Below are 16,590 nucleotides of genomic sequence, written 5' to 3' on the forward strand. Positions count from 1 at the left end.
TGTGGCAGTAAAACACCAGAGATTATCAGACAAGGGTCATCAAGATGACAAGAGTATCACACATTTTATATAATGATTCTATGGGATTCTGGTTTCATTTAGCGATGAGAAAGCTTAAGAGAGCAGTAGTGTTTAAATATTTGAAGAAATGTCACATACTAGAGGGTCAAACCAGGACAAATAGGAGGCAGACTTTGGCTAACTCTGAAAGTAGTCACAAAGCTATCCTAACAATCAAAGAGCTGGCTTTGAAAAATAGCGTTTTCTGTTACTGGATCCGTTAAAGCAAAGAACGGTTGACAATTTCACTGTAAGGGATATTGTAGAGGAGATTTGTCATCAGCTTTGATTATACACTAGATATTCAAGGATGCTTCCAAATCCAAGATCCTGTAACTTTAATCATGTGATGGATTGTGTGAAATCACCTGTGTAGGGTGTGTGTCTGTGTGTGTGTTAGGAAAGAGCCAAAAAGGTTAACATTTGGTTATATATATTGTATTTTTTTAAGTTATTTTATCATTTCTTTTTAAAATTTTTTTATTGGTTATGCTATTTCAGTTGTCCCAATTTTACCCGCGTTGTTCCCCTCCCGCCTCCCCCCCAGCTCTCCCCACACCCTCAGGCAGTCCGCCCACCATTGTTCATGTCCATGGGTCATGCATATAAGTTCTTTGGCTACTCCATTTCCTATACTGTCCTTTACATCCCCATGGCTATTCTGTAACTATCTATTTGTACTTCTTAATCCCCTCACCTCTTCACCCATCCTCCCACACCCGCTTCCCATCCGGCAACCATCACAACGCTCTCAGTATCCATGATTCTGGGTTGGTCCTTCTTGTTTTCTTAGTTTGTTTTTTAGAGTCAATTGTTGATAGATTTGTATTTCTTGCCATTATATTGTTCATAATTTTGACCTTTTTTTAAAAATAGGCTCCTTTAACATTTCATATAATAATGGTTTGGTGATGATGAACTCCTTTAGTATTTTCTTGTCTGGGAAGCTCTCTATCCACCCTTCAATTCTAAATAATATCTTTGCTGGGTAGAGTAATCTTGGCTGTAGGTCCCTGCTTTTCATGATTTTGAATATTTCTTGCCAGCTCCATCTAGCCTGCAAAGTTTCTTTTAAGAAATCAGCTGCAGGTCTTATGGGAACTTCCCTGTAGGTAACTAACTTTTTTTCTCTGGCTGCTTTTAGGATGCTCTCTTTATCTTTTCCCTTTGGCATTTTAATTCTGACATGTCTTGGAGTGGGTCTCTTTGCATCCATCTTGTTTGGGACTCTCTGTGCTTCCTGGACTTGCGTGTATTTTCATCACCAAATTAGGGAAATTTTCTTTCACTCTTTTTTTCAAATAGATTTCGTGTCTTGCTTTTTCTCTTCTCCTTCTGGCACCTCTATGATGTGAATGTTGCACCTCTTGGAGTTCTTCCAGAGGCTGCTTATACTATTCTCGTTTTTTTGGATTTTGTATTCTTCCTGTTGTTCTGATTGGTTGCTCTTTGCTTCCTTGAGTTCTATAACGTTGTTTTGAATTTCGGCTTCATTCACTCTACGGTTGTTTCCATATAACTTGGTCTTTAGTTCAATTAGTGTATTCTTCATTTCTGACTGGATTTATATTATGCTGTTGAGGTCCTCACTAAGTTCCTTGAATGTCCTTATAACCAGTGTTTTGAACTCTGCATCTGATAGATTGCTTATCTCCATTTCATTGAGCTTTTTTCTGGAGTTTTGATCTGTTCCTTCCTTGGGGCGATGTTTCTTTGTCTACTAATTTTGGCATCCTCCCTTTGTTTGTTTCTACCTGTTAGGAAGGGCTGCTTTGACTCTGTGTCTTGGTGGTGCGGCCTAATGCAGTAGGTGTCCTGTAGGGTCCTGTGGCACAGCCTCCCCTATCACCCAAGCTGGGTGCCTGAAGTGTGCCTTTCGTGTGGGCTAAGTACACCCTCCTCTTGTAGTTGAGCCTTGGTTGCTGCTGGCAGATCAATGGGAAGGATTTACCCAGGCCAGTCAGCTGCAAGGGCTGTTTGTGACTACTGACCACCAACCTCAATCCTCTGTGGAGGATCAGCTGTGCAGGGCAGGGCGGTTGTGGTGCTCCGACATGGGCTGTAGCTGTCCACTGGGTGCGCTGGCTCTGGGTTTTCCAGGTGATACAGGCCATGGTCAGTGCCCACCTTTGTTTTGCCTGGGGTCACCTTTCCAGAGGTATAAAGCAATCTGAGAAGACTGCTACTTTGGCTGGCCTCAGAGGTTCCCAGGGGAAGCCAAGCTGTGACTCTAGGCTGGCTGTGGCTAGTGCAGGGGCTGGGGCTCACTGAGGTCAGCTGTTGCATGTTTGATAGGATTTAGGAAGTAAAGATGCATGAGCCAAGACCAGCCATTCACATGGAAAAGCAGCTTGGGTGGGCATGTAAGTTGGGTGGGGCGGAGTCTCTGGGGAGATCTCTGAGTAGATCTCTGAGTAGGGTCAAACAGTGTTAGCCAGGTTGTTGGGGTCTCAGATATGGCACCAGCTTGCTGGCTCTGTGGCTCTGTGGGGAGAAGGTTTAGAAAAGGGACAATAGCCTCTGCTCCCTTTGATGCCAGACACTTCAGTTTCTTCCTGTATGCCACCGGTACCTTTCAGGCTGCTACGTTGGTGCTAGAGCTCAGAGAGAGTGAGTCTGAGTGGGTGAGTCCATGTGTGGGTTCTCTAAGAGGAACTGCTTGTGGCTCCCAACAGTTTCTTCCACCAACTCAATCCTTTCTGGTTTTGCAGCCAAAAGTTGTGGGGACTTACTTTCCTGGCACTGGAACCCTGGGCTGGGGGGATCTGGTGTGGGGCTGGGACCCCTTGCTTCTGAGTCATCCCTCCTCAATTTTTATCCACCACACATGGTTGTGGGACCAGCCTGTTCCCCGTCGGCGCCCCTCCTACCAGTCTGGATGGATGTGGTTCTGTAATTCTGTAGTTCTCAGACTTCCATTCAACTTCATTTCTGATGGTTCTGAGGGATGGTTGTTCTGTATTTTAGTTGTCATTTTGATGTGGTTGTGCGAAGAGGTGAGGCATGTCTGTCTATACCACCATCTTGACCAGAAGTCTGGTTATCTTTATTTTTGAGTTTTACATAATATTTTCATTTGTGAGGAGTCCAAGGATCATCAGCCTTTGGAAATAGTGTCAAAATAGCTGGCTTTATATGCACTCTTGTACTAAGAGTGGTCACAATTTAGAGAAAGATGCTTTTTTGGAAAGTAATCCCTGGTACTTAGATGATATGCTTTATCATAGCTTGCCATCATACAAAATTTTTCTTTGATAATGGTGTGAATTTAAGACTAATGCTTTTCAGACTTCCTGTATTGAATGTCTCAGGCTCTTCCTAATTGTTAAATGGGAAGTAAAAGGTGACTTTTGTTCACTTTTTGTTTTTCTTGCATGTTGATAGTTGAGAAGAAATATAGACTAGGTGATTAACAACTGTTCAAGTCATATAAATGAATATAATAATGTAATCCTTCCTTTATTGGGGTGTAACTTTGATATCAGCTTAGAGAAGGTTTCTATTCCTGTGTTTTTAGTGCTTCACACCAACACAGACCCTCTTGTTTATCATTCTGCCTGGGTTGCTTGCTTGCTTCTATTTTCCCAGATCACAAATCTTTGCGTAGTCATTGATTCTCGGATTGTCACCAAATTAACTAAGTATAGCAACTCTTCACTTAACATCTTCTATAGGTTCTTGGAAACTGCAACTTTAAGCATAACAACATGTAATGAAACCAACTTTACTGTAGACTAATCGATACAAACATGAATTAAGTTCCTATTGTATATTTCTGCTCACGAAAACATCACCAAACATCTAAATAAAGACTGAAAACTCTTCTCTATTAAACATTGAGATAAATGCAGACTGTGCAAGTATTTAAGAAAGATTAATGAAAACAAGTAAGATCATTATTTTACAACCCGTTTCTTCCAGTTCAGGGTCTTGGGAGGCTGGAGCCTCTCCTGGCAGCTCAGGGAGCAAGGCGGAACCCCACTCTGGACAAGACACCCTTCCAACACAGGGTGCACACACCCCCACCCCCACAAAGACTGGGCCAGTGTGGGCGCGCCAGTGGGCCTGATGTACACGTCTTTGGGATGTGGGGGGCGCTGCAGTACCCAGAGAAAACCCGTGCAGGCATGGAGAGGACGTGCGCGTTCTACACAGACAGTGGCCTCGGCCGGGAATTGACTTTTTCTCTTCATCAGTGTTATAGTGAAATGACGTTTAATGAATTGACAGTAGTCAAGGACCTGTTGTAGTTCTTACAGATGGCCTTTTATAGCCGTCTCACTGTATTTTCATTGATACCCTCCTAGCCTAGGTTCTTAGTGATATTCCTCCAAGTATCTGATTGGTCGTCACACTTTCAACTCTCCTCCCCTCAGATCTTTTTACCCATTATACTGATTTTTCTCGTGTACTACTTTCTATTCTGTCACTTTTCTCCCCAGGTTTCTTGTCACTTACTGTATAACGTGTAATCACCTCTTGCTTAGTTCTCGGGCATTTTTAAGGACTTATACAGCCTACTCCCATGCTCCAGCTCTAATCCTGGTCTTCGGACTGATCTCATTTTTCTTTTCTGATACTTTGTGCATTAGGGGATCTCTTTGGCTGCTAGAACAAAAATCAAAATAACAATAGCTTGCCCTGGCTGGGTAGCTCAGTTGGTTAGAGCATCATCCCAAAAAGCCAAGGTTGTGGGTTCAGTCCCCTGTCAGGGCACTTACACCGATGAATGTATAAATAAATGGAACAACAAATCAATCTCTCGCTTTCTCAAATCAATTAAAAAAGCAATAGCTTGAACAAAATCAGTTTCTGTGTCCTGTAACAATCCAAGTAGGCAGTTCAGGGCTACTATGCCGGCTACATGGTGTTGAGGACCTGGGCTGCTTCTCTCTTGTTGCACTTCCTAAAGCGTTTCCCTCATCTGCAAGGCTGAAGATGGTTACTTCTATCATTTCCATATTCCCACTGAGGGGCATAAAAATTGGGAAAGGGGAAAACCTCCATTTCTTTTAAGGGTGTGATGTAGAAGTTGCATACATAACTTCTGCATCTGTTCCATTGACAAGAACTCAGTTGACAACACATAACTACATAATGCACACGATTAAAATTCTACCACTGTGAAAGAAAGGAAAGGAGTCTCTGCCAGGCCTACATCTTGATAATAATTAGAGGATGCTCACCCATGTGTGTGCATGCACGTTGTGGTATAACTGTATAACTACATACTATCAGTGATAGCAAGGTTAGGATAATTTAAAAGATTAATGTTTAGTTACATAATACATGTACATGGTTAAAAGATAAAATAGTACAGAAGGGCTTATGATGAAAAATAATGATTACAAGCTATGTTCTTTCCCACCCCCAGGCTCTATAGTGAACCATTTTTAACCATGTTTTTGGTTCTTGTGGATTATATTTATGTCTCTAAATCATATACTTAAACTGCTCTTTTTTGCTTTATCAGCTTTGGACATATCTACTGACCTCCTGCTAAGAAGGATGAGTATTTATACCCTCCCCATACAGTTATACTCGTATCATAATTTTTGCTTCCTCTGTTTTGGTTACTTTTGTAACTTTGAGTAATATACTTTAACCTCAATTTCTTGTTACATAATTTATAAACTGATACTACCTCTTAACCCCTCCACTTCGTCAGAAAAGATATTAGGAAGCTCCCTTCTCATTTTCCAACTAATTAGCAGATTTTATGTTGTTAAAGTTAACATTTACATTTTGTTCTGAGCGGTAATTAAATCTTTCCCACTTTGTTGAAAAATCCGTAACCATCATTAATTATATGGCTGTGTCAACACATTGTTGAGCTATATACTCATAGTGTGCTATGAGTTTATTCCCTGCAATTATTGTCTGATATCACTGACCCATCTGTTGAAGAGGAATAGTCAGATGTTTTTTTTGTTTTACACTTCATCAGTTGCTTGAAATCGTGCCACGTTTTCATTTTCTTCATATCTAAATCATGACTTCTGTACAGTATTTTTTTTCTTGGAATTTATTTTCTTCTGTATCCTTCCTCACCCCTCAATATAAAAGAAACAGATACCCTAACATGGCTCTAATTTTTTTAGGTGTTTTATTATTTGGCTTATAGCTTGCATGCTATTACATTCTCCTTTTGACTCCTACCAACTTCTCATTGGAATCAATGGCGTATTTGGGCCAACATTCGCCATTTATTATAATTCTTTAATTAGGGTCGTTGGTCCCTAGGGCACAGGAAGATTGGGTATGGATGGTTCTAAAGCTGTTCACTGTTTCAGAAAGCCTAATGATAGTTGCATGTTTACTCATAATTAAGGTTATACACACAAAGTGAAACATAAAATTAGTTTGCTGTTTGCCAGAAACATTTTAGGGCACTGGCAGTTGTATAGGTCAGATTACCACAAATGGGAGAATTATTCAGTAACTTAGTAAATGTAGCTTTGTTTAGGTAATTTTTAACATAATGGAGTTACGGGCAAAAATAAATAACAAGAACATTGTGGTGAAAGTACTGGAAAATACCCGATAATGGCCTAAGAAAGCTTATTCTAAGTCTTGATGTGTTCGACTTTTTAATAAATGACTAGTGACATGCTTTTAAAAACTATAGGGTTTTTAGTAAATTCCATATACCTCTACAGATTAAGAAAGCAGCCAAGAAACTCACATGAGTGTGATAGAAGTATATTATCTAGTTTAAGGGAAGTGATCTCTATAACTTACTTTGATTTTTAGAATATGCCTGGAGCAATATGTTTGACTTTAGATATCATACTTCAAGTATCCATCTAGACAAGAATGAATAATGGCTCTGGCTGGTGTGGCTCAGTGGATTGAGTGCAAGCCTGTGAATCAAAGGGTCGCCGGTTCAGTCCCCAATCAGGGCACATACCTGGGAATTCCTCTCTCTAAAAATAAATAAAATCTTTAAAAAAAGAATGAATAAATTAAAATTGGAATTATTGAGTGAGGCTGCTTAACCTGAAAAAGACCAGGCTTGAAGTGGCCATGATATGTCTTTAGATGTATAAAAAAGGTTCGCCGGGTAGAAAATTCCATGTATTCTTTGTGGCTTCAGAAAGAGAGCAGCACTGAGGAGTCTTGTAAATGGGTTATAAGGAGGGAGATTTCATCTTAATACAGGGAAGTGTTCTGTTGACAGTGGAACTCTGCAAGCAGGGATCCTGGCACTCATTTATGAAGTTAGACTTGATGGCTTCTAAGGCCACTGTGACCTGGAGAATCTATGAATCACCTCTCTGGAATTTGAGTTGGGTTCAGGGCTAATGAACGACTCAAGATTTATTTTGGGAAATGAATTAATAGAAGTCACTGAACTCTTTGAATATGTCAGTAGAAGTACAGTGAAGTAGTCAGTAGGAATCTGGTACCACATTTTGAATGGCCCTTACCTGTTATTCACTCTGTCATTTTGAACAACTTAAGTCTCTCATCTAAACTCAATTTCATCATCTGTAAAATGTAGTAATAATAGTGCTTACTTTATAGCACTGTAAGAGATAATGTAAGATTGTTTCATAGTTTATAGTCTATATAAGTTCATATCTTAAAAGTGATAGTATATACAGTGTGCTTAGGATTTTGTCTGGCACATGGTAAATATGCAATAAATGATATCTATTCTTACTCTGATTTAAAACTTAAAAAAATGCTTTCACTATTTTATTTTAATAACCTTTTCAGGTAGCTTGCTTAATCTTGTTTGTGTAGAAATATTGGGTTGGCCAAAAAGTTTGTTTTTTCTTCAGTAAGATGGCTTTAGTAGAACTTAGTTATCTTTAACTTCATTCAAAACAGTTTTGTTAGATTGTATTGTGACAGCTGTCATTATCAGCTTGCATTTAAAAAAAAAGCTTATCAAAATTGGTGAATTTTTGTGTAGACATTTTGATATTGAAGATGGAAGAAAATATGCAACATTTCCAGCATATTATGCTTTATTATTTCAAAAAAGGTAAAAATGCAACTGAAACACAAAAAAAGATTTGTGCAGTATATTGAGAAGACGCTGTGACTGATTGAACGTGTCAAAAGTGGTTTGCAAAATTTTGTGTTGGAGATTTGTCGCCGGATAGTGCGCCACAGTCGGTAGACCAGTTGGAGCTGATAGCTATCAAATTGAGACATTCACTGAGAACAGTCCATGTTGTCCTGTGCAGAAGATAGCCAACATACTCAAAATAATCCAAATCAATAAAGTTATTGGTGAAAATGAAAAAAATGTACCTTTTGTTTTACAGAAAAAAACCATATAGACTTTTTGACCAACCTGATAATATTTTCTTTTTGGGTTACTTTATCTAAAACTTTTAAAAATGGAAACATGATATAAGTTTGTCTATGCCAGACTATGACTATTTACTGTGTTTTTCTATTTGGTGTGCCTGCCTTGTTTGCTGATTTTTAAAAATACTCTTATTTGTAGGGTTTGTATTTATATCTTTTATAGTGTCTTTAACCTACCTTTTTCTTAACTGTTTACCATCTAGTCAGTATTAAGTAGTGTCCTTTGATTCCTCCTATTACCTGTATGACAGTGTTCTAATTCTACTTTTGCCCTTTTTCTCCTCCAGTTGTTTTTAGTTTCTTTCATTCTACTTTGTCAGAACCTAGAACATATAGCACCCATGTCTCCTCCCTTATTTAGTCTTTGCTGTGCAATTTATGTGTTCTTTGCTGATATATTTCCAGTTATCCCTTGGTTAGACGAAGCACATCTCTACAAGATTCTTCAGGAAGGGCTAATGTGTACAACGTTCCCTGAGCTCTGGCACATGGAAAATGTTTTTTGGTGTTTGTTTTTTCTTCCCTATGGCCTTGACATTTGAAGGACATCTTGGCTGGACATAAAATCCTTGGCTTACACTTTAAAGAAATCAACTTTATTGAGGTAGAATTTACATGAAAATTCACCAAATTTTAAGGCTAAATTTGAAAAATTTGACAAATGAATACAATCTTAACTACCATCCTATTGATAATAGGACAAAGGTCAGCAAACTGTACCCGACAGGCCAAATCTGACCTGCTTCCTATTTTGGAAGTAAAGATTCATTTTAACACAGCCACATCCTATCATATAGTATTGTCTATGGCCGTTGTTGCTAGTACATCGGCAGAGTTGAATAGTTGCAATGGAGACCATCTGGCCTGCAAAGCCTAAACTATTTACTATTTGGACCTTCACAACTGTTTGCTGATACCTGATATAGAACATTTCTTTCACCCATGAGTTCTTTCATGCCGCTTTGCAATTGCTCTCCTTTTTTCATCCCCAACCCCTAGCAACCACCAGTCACCCCTGCCACTATAGTTTTGACTTTTCTAGACTTTGAGATAATTGGAATCTATGATGTATAGTCTTCTTGTCTGGCTTCTTTTGCTGAGATTAGTGTTCTTGCGATTCATCCACGTTGTTGAGTGCATCAGTAGTTGACTCCCATTTTGTTGACTTCATTTTCCCTGAATTTCTTGAAAACTCAGCTTCATTCTTATTTTTCTTTGAATGTTGATGGTTGAAAACATAAGAAACCTGAATGCCTATTTTTATTTTTACCCCTATTAGGTAATTTCATCTTTTGCCTTGAGACTCTGAAGAGGTGTATTTTTTGGGGGTTGTTTTTTTTGGGGGGGTCGCCTTTAAAATCTGATAGTTTTATTAACAGATGTCTTGAAGTTGATTGTTTCTAGAAATACTTGTATTCAATACTTACTCTCTGCAAGGTTTTTTTAGAATATTGTTTTAAATATTGGATTCTTTTTAATTTGTGGAAATGTCTTCTGTTATCTTTTGTTTCCAGTAGTTTTGAATGGAGTATTTTTTTCCCCTTTTTCCTACTTTAACAGTTCAGGAGCTTTTGCCAGTACGGTGACATGCGCTTTAATGGATGATGGATGATAGTGGTGGTGAGAAAAGGGAAGGGGTTGGCATATCTTGTTGCTCTTTTGTTTCTGTAGGATCCTTAGTTTTCTTCCTTCTCTCACTTCATTGTTACTTCAAGAGGCACCATCCTTTCCCTGTTTATCTGGTTGTCCTCCAGAAATAGTGCTTCTCTTGGTTGCCACCTCTGGTCCCACTAATTTTTTTAAAAAACAGCTTTTCTCAGGTATAATTCCATACCATATTCATCCAATTATATTGTAAAATTCAATGGCTTTTAGCTAAATCGGTTTGGTTAAAAAATTTATTTCTGGATTGCGAAAGTCAATTTGATACATTTAATCTTACAGATCTTAGGTCTGTGAGTACAGGAACTATGCTATCTTGTTTATTGTTATAATCCTAAGCATGTAGCACTGTGTTGGGTATGTATTAGTCAATAAATATATTGACTTGATAAGGGCTTTATTGAAAAACTAGCTATATGCATGGTACGATGAGGGTTATTGAAGTTTAACATACTATATTTAATCTTAAGGAATTGATAGTTGGGGGAACCAAATATATATACTATTAATATTGGTTTACTTTTTGAAAAATTTGTTTCTCTTGGACTCTGTCAGTTTATCTGCTTGATTTTCATCCGACACCGTGGTTGCTCCTTGTCATAATCTTTAAAGGCTCTACTTCTTTTGCATATCTCTTAAATGTTTATCTTTCTTTTTCTTCTTTATGTGACCATTTCTGGCCACTTTAGTTCACTTGCATTGCTTCAGTTGACATCTATATAACTAGAAATCTATTATCTCTAACTTAGATCTCTTTCCTGAGCCCCAGATCCACATGTTTAGCTAGCTATTGAATATCTCTATTTGTGTGGATCATAGCCCTTAACTGAATAAATTAGTTATCCTTTTCCTCCTTAACTCTGATCCTTTTCCAGTATTTCTCAAATCAATATATGACATCATCTCAACCATTATCTGCCTCTCTACTCGTCAGGTTTATACAGGGTGGGGCAAAAGTAGGATTAATGAGTAAGGGAAACACAGAGTTTATTCTTTCTTTCTTCTTTTTTTAGAGGGGAAGGGAGGGAAAAAGAGAGGGAGAGAAACATTGTTGTGTGAGAGAAACATTGATTGGTTGCTTCTTGCATGTCCCCAACTGGGGACCTGGCCCACAACCCAGGCATGCGCCCTGACCAAGAATCAAACTGGCGACTTCTCAGTTTGCCAGTGCTCAGTCCAATGAGCCTCAGCAGCCAGGGCCCAGAGTTTATTCATGTATCACTATTTACCAATTACTGTATTATTTTCCACATGAACAACTAGAAACCTCCTTTTGCTCCACCTTACCAAATATGCTTCACATCCTTCTACTTTTCTTCATTCTTACTATCATCATTAAAGATCAGATTGTGATTACCTGGGCCATTGCAACAACTTCCAATCTCGTTTTTCAGCCCAGTCTCCACAGTGCAGCCAAAGTAATTATTCTAAAATACATCTCACCATCTTACCCCCAGCTTAAAATATTTGCCTCATTCATTTCAGAAAATGGAATCATCAAGACAGATAAAGTATTTGAAGTAATGCTGGCTACTGACCGCTCCCACTATGCAAAATGTAACCCTTATATGGATTCTCCGCAATCAATAGGTAAGCTTTGGATTTCTGAAAATGACACATTTTTTACTTACTTACTGTATATTTTTTGTAAGTAAAATTGACTGGTACACAGATATTTATTATTACCTTGCTGATTTGAATTGTATGCTGTTTTAATAAAATGTTATGTGTTAGAAGTATCTTTTCTATTTTCTCTAATATATAACTTTTTAAAAAATTTTCATAAAATATACTTTTAATGAAATTTACAGTTTAAGCTGAGTGCTGAGTTTTCTTTAGGGTCCTTAATATTGACTAAGGTTGTTGTTTTTTTCATTGGCATCAATTTTAAAAATCAGTACTAAAGGAAATAAGTGTACTTAAGTTGTTACTGACTTCCTTGCTTCACTTGCCCTGAATTATTTGACCTGTGCTTGGTTTTAGAAAGTCCATATTTAACTCCTTCTCCTGAAGCAGGTTTTTTGCTGAACTGCTGAGCCTTGGCAGTGGGCGCCTTTGAGGCTCAGAAGTGCCTCAGGATCCTGTCGGCCAGCTGCCATGCTTTCTCCTTTTGAAGCACTGTAACAGCCAGCAGAGAAGATCCTGGGGGGCTTCTGAACCCCGAAGGCACCTGCTACCACCGCTCAGTGAAAACTGCTTCAGACGCAGAGGCAGGTAAATAAGTTTTGAGAAAGCAACCTTGGAAGGAAAGAAATTAAAAGTTAAAACCTAAAAAAAGATTGTATGAATTTACATCAGGTGTTAGTATAAAGGGTAAATTGAAGTAGTTTATTAGTCTCTTAACTACTTTGATTGATGGGTGCTCTAGTTGCCGGACATATAAAGAAGTTGAATTTTGCAAAGATTTTGCATACCTGTTGTATATGGAAGCTTATTTTCTTTTTATAAATCTGAAGTGAAAACAAGTCAAACATTTACCACCTTATCAGAATTCTTCCTTTCTTAGCCAACTGTACAGGAGAAGAAAACTTTAAAAATACTGTTGTAGTAGATGAGCACAGTAGCCTTCGGCTTGATTGGATTTCCTAATTTTAACTACTGCATGGCATTACTCTAAAGTACAAATTAAAAGTTTTATTTTCTTGCGGTCATAACATTGAAAAATATTGTGAGAAGTAATTTATGGATGTTAGAAAATGAATTACGTGGAACATTTGGTATATTTTTATGGCTGAATATATCAGGAGTTCTCTTCTTCTTTTGCAGGTTTCCAGGCGACAATCAGTGCTCCACACATGGTAAGTGAACTTGGGTCATTTGGTACTAATGGATCACAGGATCACGTTTTTCCGTTAAGATGATTTTCTTTAGTAAAAATGGTTTAAAGAAAAGGGAACTCTCCTTGATAGAGACTGTCAGTGAAGTTTTTGGTGGTTATGGTTAGCATTTAATCATGTAAAAATTCGATATAAAATGTTATTTAGTGATGACTTAATTAAGCCAGAGAATATTTCAAATAATGGATATACTATATAGAAACCTCAATTTGAATATTAATTTCAGATTTTATTTGGAAAATTGATTAGGAGCTGGTCAAGTATAGCAGCTCTGAAGCTATATAACTTTCAGAAGGACCTATTTTAAGTCATCTAGTACTTTCAATCTGCTGGAAATTTTCTTGGAGTTTAAATGTCAGTTATTTGAATGAGTACTCTGTTGGTTTTTGGTGAAAACAAAAATAGCTTTCCTGACTCTGCAAGTATTTTGATTTGGACAAGCTCTTACTTAAACTTAGAGCTTTCTTTATAGTAAAATAAATTCTGTACATACATTCATAGTGAACTGATAATTATACTAGAAGAAAAATACAGGAAAATTATTTATAAACATTGAATAGAATTACTTTAAAATATGAAAAAAGACTAAGAAGCCATTAAAAAATTGACATTAAAAAAACCCCCCCGATGTTTTGCAGCTTAAAAATTTGGGATTTCTACAGCGGAAAGAAATGTTACAAACAAAAGTGAAAGGAGAAAAACTAAGGGAAATATTTGTAATACATAAGATAGCATAGTGCAAATTCTTATGTATACATGTATTCATGTATGTGTGTATCCTGTATATTAAGGAGTAAAAGACCAATAAGTCCAAAAGAAAATGGGTAACGTACAAGAAAATAAGGTTGGCATTTAAATGAAAAGATGTCATTTTCACTATATTTAGGAAATTGCAAATTAGTGCTATAGTGAAATACCATTTTTCAGCTACCAGAAGGATCATCAGAGGTTAAAAAGTTTGATACCTTGTTATGAAGGGGATCACCTAGTAAGTTACCTAAGTGTCTAATCATTATGCTCTACACCTGGAACTAATATTGAATGTCAGCTGTAATTGAAAAATAAAAAAAAAATTGTTTTTAAAGTTTGATACCTTGTATTGGAAAGGGGAAACTGACAGTCACATACTTTTTTTGGTGGGAGAGTACATTGATAGTGCTGGAAAGCAATCTGGCAATATCTATTAAAAGGGAAATATACCGTAGGTTCTCTAGTCTCACTTCAAGATATTTATACTACCATAGTATATTTGTACAAGTGCAAAATGACTTAAACATAGTCATTGGCACATTATTTATAGGAATAAAACATAACAATAATCAGTAATCATCCACTAAGAGTGGATGGTTAATAAATTATAGTACATTCATGCAGTGAAATATTGTGAAACTTTTAAACGTGGAAGCTCTGTGAGTATGAATGTAGCAGGATCTTCAGGAATCATTAAGCATAAAAGTAGAGTGCAGAAATGTATTTAAACTATTCTTTAATTGACAAAATCAGATATACACAGATGGATACATGTGTCCTCCCAAAGGCATAAAGATTAGAAAAGATTTCTTCTAAGGTAAGGCGTTAGATGCCGTATTATAGAGAGGGCCAGGAGTGGAAGTGAGATCTGCTTATATTCTTCACATCTTATCAATTTTTTTCTGTCTCTTTTTTTTAAAAATCATGGACTAGGGACATTTTTTTTATGTGTTACATATTCAAAGAAATTAATTACTTAAAAAAATGTTATAGTCTTAAAATTCCTGCAGGTAGTTTGAACTACTACTTAAACTAAAAGATTTACATAAAAACATTCACTTAATCCTGAAAGTGTTTTTGAAGAATTGGTATGTAGCCTGTTTGGGAAATTGACTAAAGGAGTATGTTTCTAGATGTTCAGGGAAATACTGCATGAGTTATCAATAACAGCTTTATTAATATATTAACTCACCTACTGTAAAATCCGTCCATTTAAAGTATGCAGTTCTGTGGTTTTTAGTCTATCCTAGAGTTTTGCAAACATCACTGCTATCTAATGCCAGAACATTTTCATCACCTCATAAAGGATCCCTGGACCCAGTGCTGCCCATTCTCATCCCTCATTCTGCCCAGGTCCTAGCAGCTGCCTTTTATTTCTTTGTCTATTCTAGACATTTCACATAAATAGAATTATACAATATATAGCCTATTGTGACTGGGTTTTTATATTTTGCACAATATTTTCAAGGTTTATCTATGTTGTAGCATGCATTATACTTAATTTCTTTTATTGTGAAACATCACTACATTTTATAGATATACAACATTAATGTTCAGAGAGATTAGTGCTCCTTGGAGAAGTGACTGAATGTTGGAAAGTGAGGAAGCACTCAGAGGCTGCTGGAGAAGTGTCTGAAGGACACAGGAGCAGGATGGAGGAGGCTCCCAGGGGCCACGTTGGGGACAGTCTGAGAGTGAAAAAATGATAGATAATGAAGGCGAGCGATTGTAACACAGTGAATTAAGAAACAAAATCCATAAGTCCCTAGAGATTAAAAAAAAAAAAGGCAAGACAGGGGAAAAAAGAAAGAAGAATGCCTGTAAATAAATGTGAAAGGAGCCCTAGCTGGCCTGCTCAGTTGGTTGGCACATCATCCCATATCCAAAAGGCTTCAGGTCAGGGCACACGTCTAGGTTATGGGTTCCATCCCTGGTACGGGCACATACGGGAGGCAACCAATTGATGTTTCTCACTCGCTCTCTCCCTTCTTCTCTTAAAAAAAAAAAAAAGTCAAGTATATCCTCAGGTGAGGATTAAAAATAAAATAAAGTGAAAAGAGTGATGGAATTTTTAAAAAATCACTGTTTTGTAATCATCAGTTAATCTAAAACTATTAAAAGGAAGGTTGTTGGGGAACAAAAATATCCATGTAGTCTCAAATTATTACTGTACATGTTACTTGTCAATTACCAAGAGAAAAATAGGCCTTGAAAAGAAAGTGACCTGGTGATTACCCCATGTACTGAGTGGCTGAGCTTGGCAAGTGCGATAGTGAGATTGCCCAACGTTGTCGCTGCCCGATGTGATGCAATGGGAGATACCCAGTGAACCCTGTGGGGTGCTCTTGCCAAAAGCCGTTGTCTGAATCTAACCATGAGGAAACTGATATACCTAGATTATGGGGTAGTAAGGAGGACAACTAGATGGGACTCCTTAAAGGAGTCAGTATTCTGAAGAACAGAGAGAAGTGGTAGATGGAGGAGAGTTGGTAGGGAAAATATGCTAGATTGGCAAATGCAGTGAATGAACTTTGAATGGATTGGGGAGAAAAACAGCTGTAAAGGACTCATTTTTAGGACAAAAGGGGAAATTTGAGTATGGTACATGTGTTGGGTAATACTAAATCGATGATTTTCTTGAGCGTGATAATAATGGTGATGTGTTTGTGAAGCAAGATGCCCTAGTGAATGGGTTCCCCCGCAGATGCATGCTGAAATATTTAGGAATGAGGTATCATGTCTACAGCCTGTTTTTAGATGGTTTGATAAAATAGTAGAGCACAGTATACACAGTTGGTCACTTATTATATGAGGAGAATATAGTGTTCATTGTATTTCCAGTTTTTTTAATGGGTTTGGGATTTTTTTATAATTATAAACATAAACTTTAAAGAACTGTTAAGTTTTAGATTTAGAGATGAGCATGGGTTATCCAGAAAAATACCTATAGTGATAA

At 37.3% G+C, this 16,590-nt stretch overlaps 1 protein-coding gene across 4 annotated transcripts in view; it reads left to right on the forward strand.

The window, feature by feature from the left end:
- PCMT1 (protein-L-isoaspartate (D-aspartate) O-methyltransferase) overlaps positions 1–16,590 on the forward strand; it is a 49,589-nt gene that overhangs the window by 6,205 nt on the left and 26,794 nt on the right. For all 4 annotated transcript variants that reach the window (XM_054570104.1, XM_054570107.1, XM_054570105.1 and 1 more), the window contains exons 2-3: positions 11,533–11,637; positions 12,814–12,845. In XM_054570104.1, the coding sequence (XP_054426079.1) occupies positions 11,533–11,637; positions 12,814–12,845 (137 nt within the window). The remainder of the gene's footprint in view (positions 1–11,532; positions 11,638–12,813; positions 12,846–16,590) is intronic.

Source organism: Pteronotus mesoamericanus, unplaced genomic scaffold, assembly GCF_021234165.1.
Source record: "Pteronotus mesoamericanus isolate MK-2021 breed Mesoamerican mustached bat unplaced genomic scaffold, CSHL_Meso_final contig_20, whole genome shotgun sequence".
Taxonomy (NCBI): Eukaryota; Metazoa; Chordata; class Mammalia; order Chiroptera; family Mormoopidae; genus Pteronotus; species Pteronotus mesoamericanus.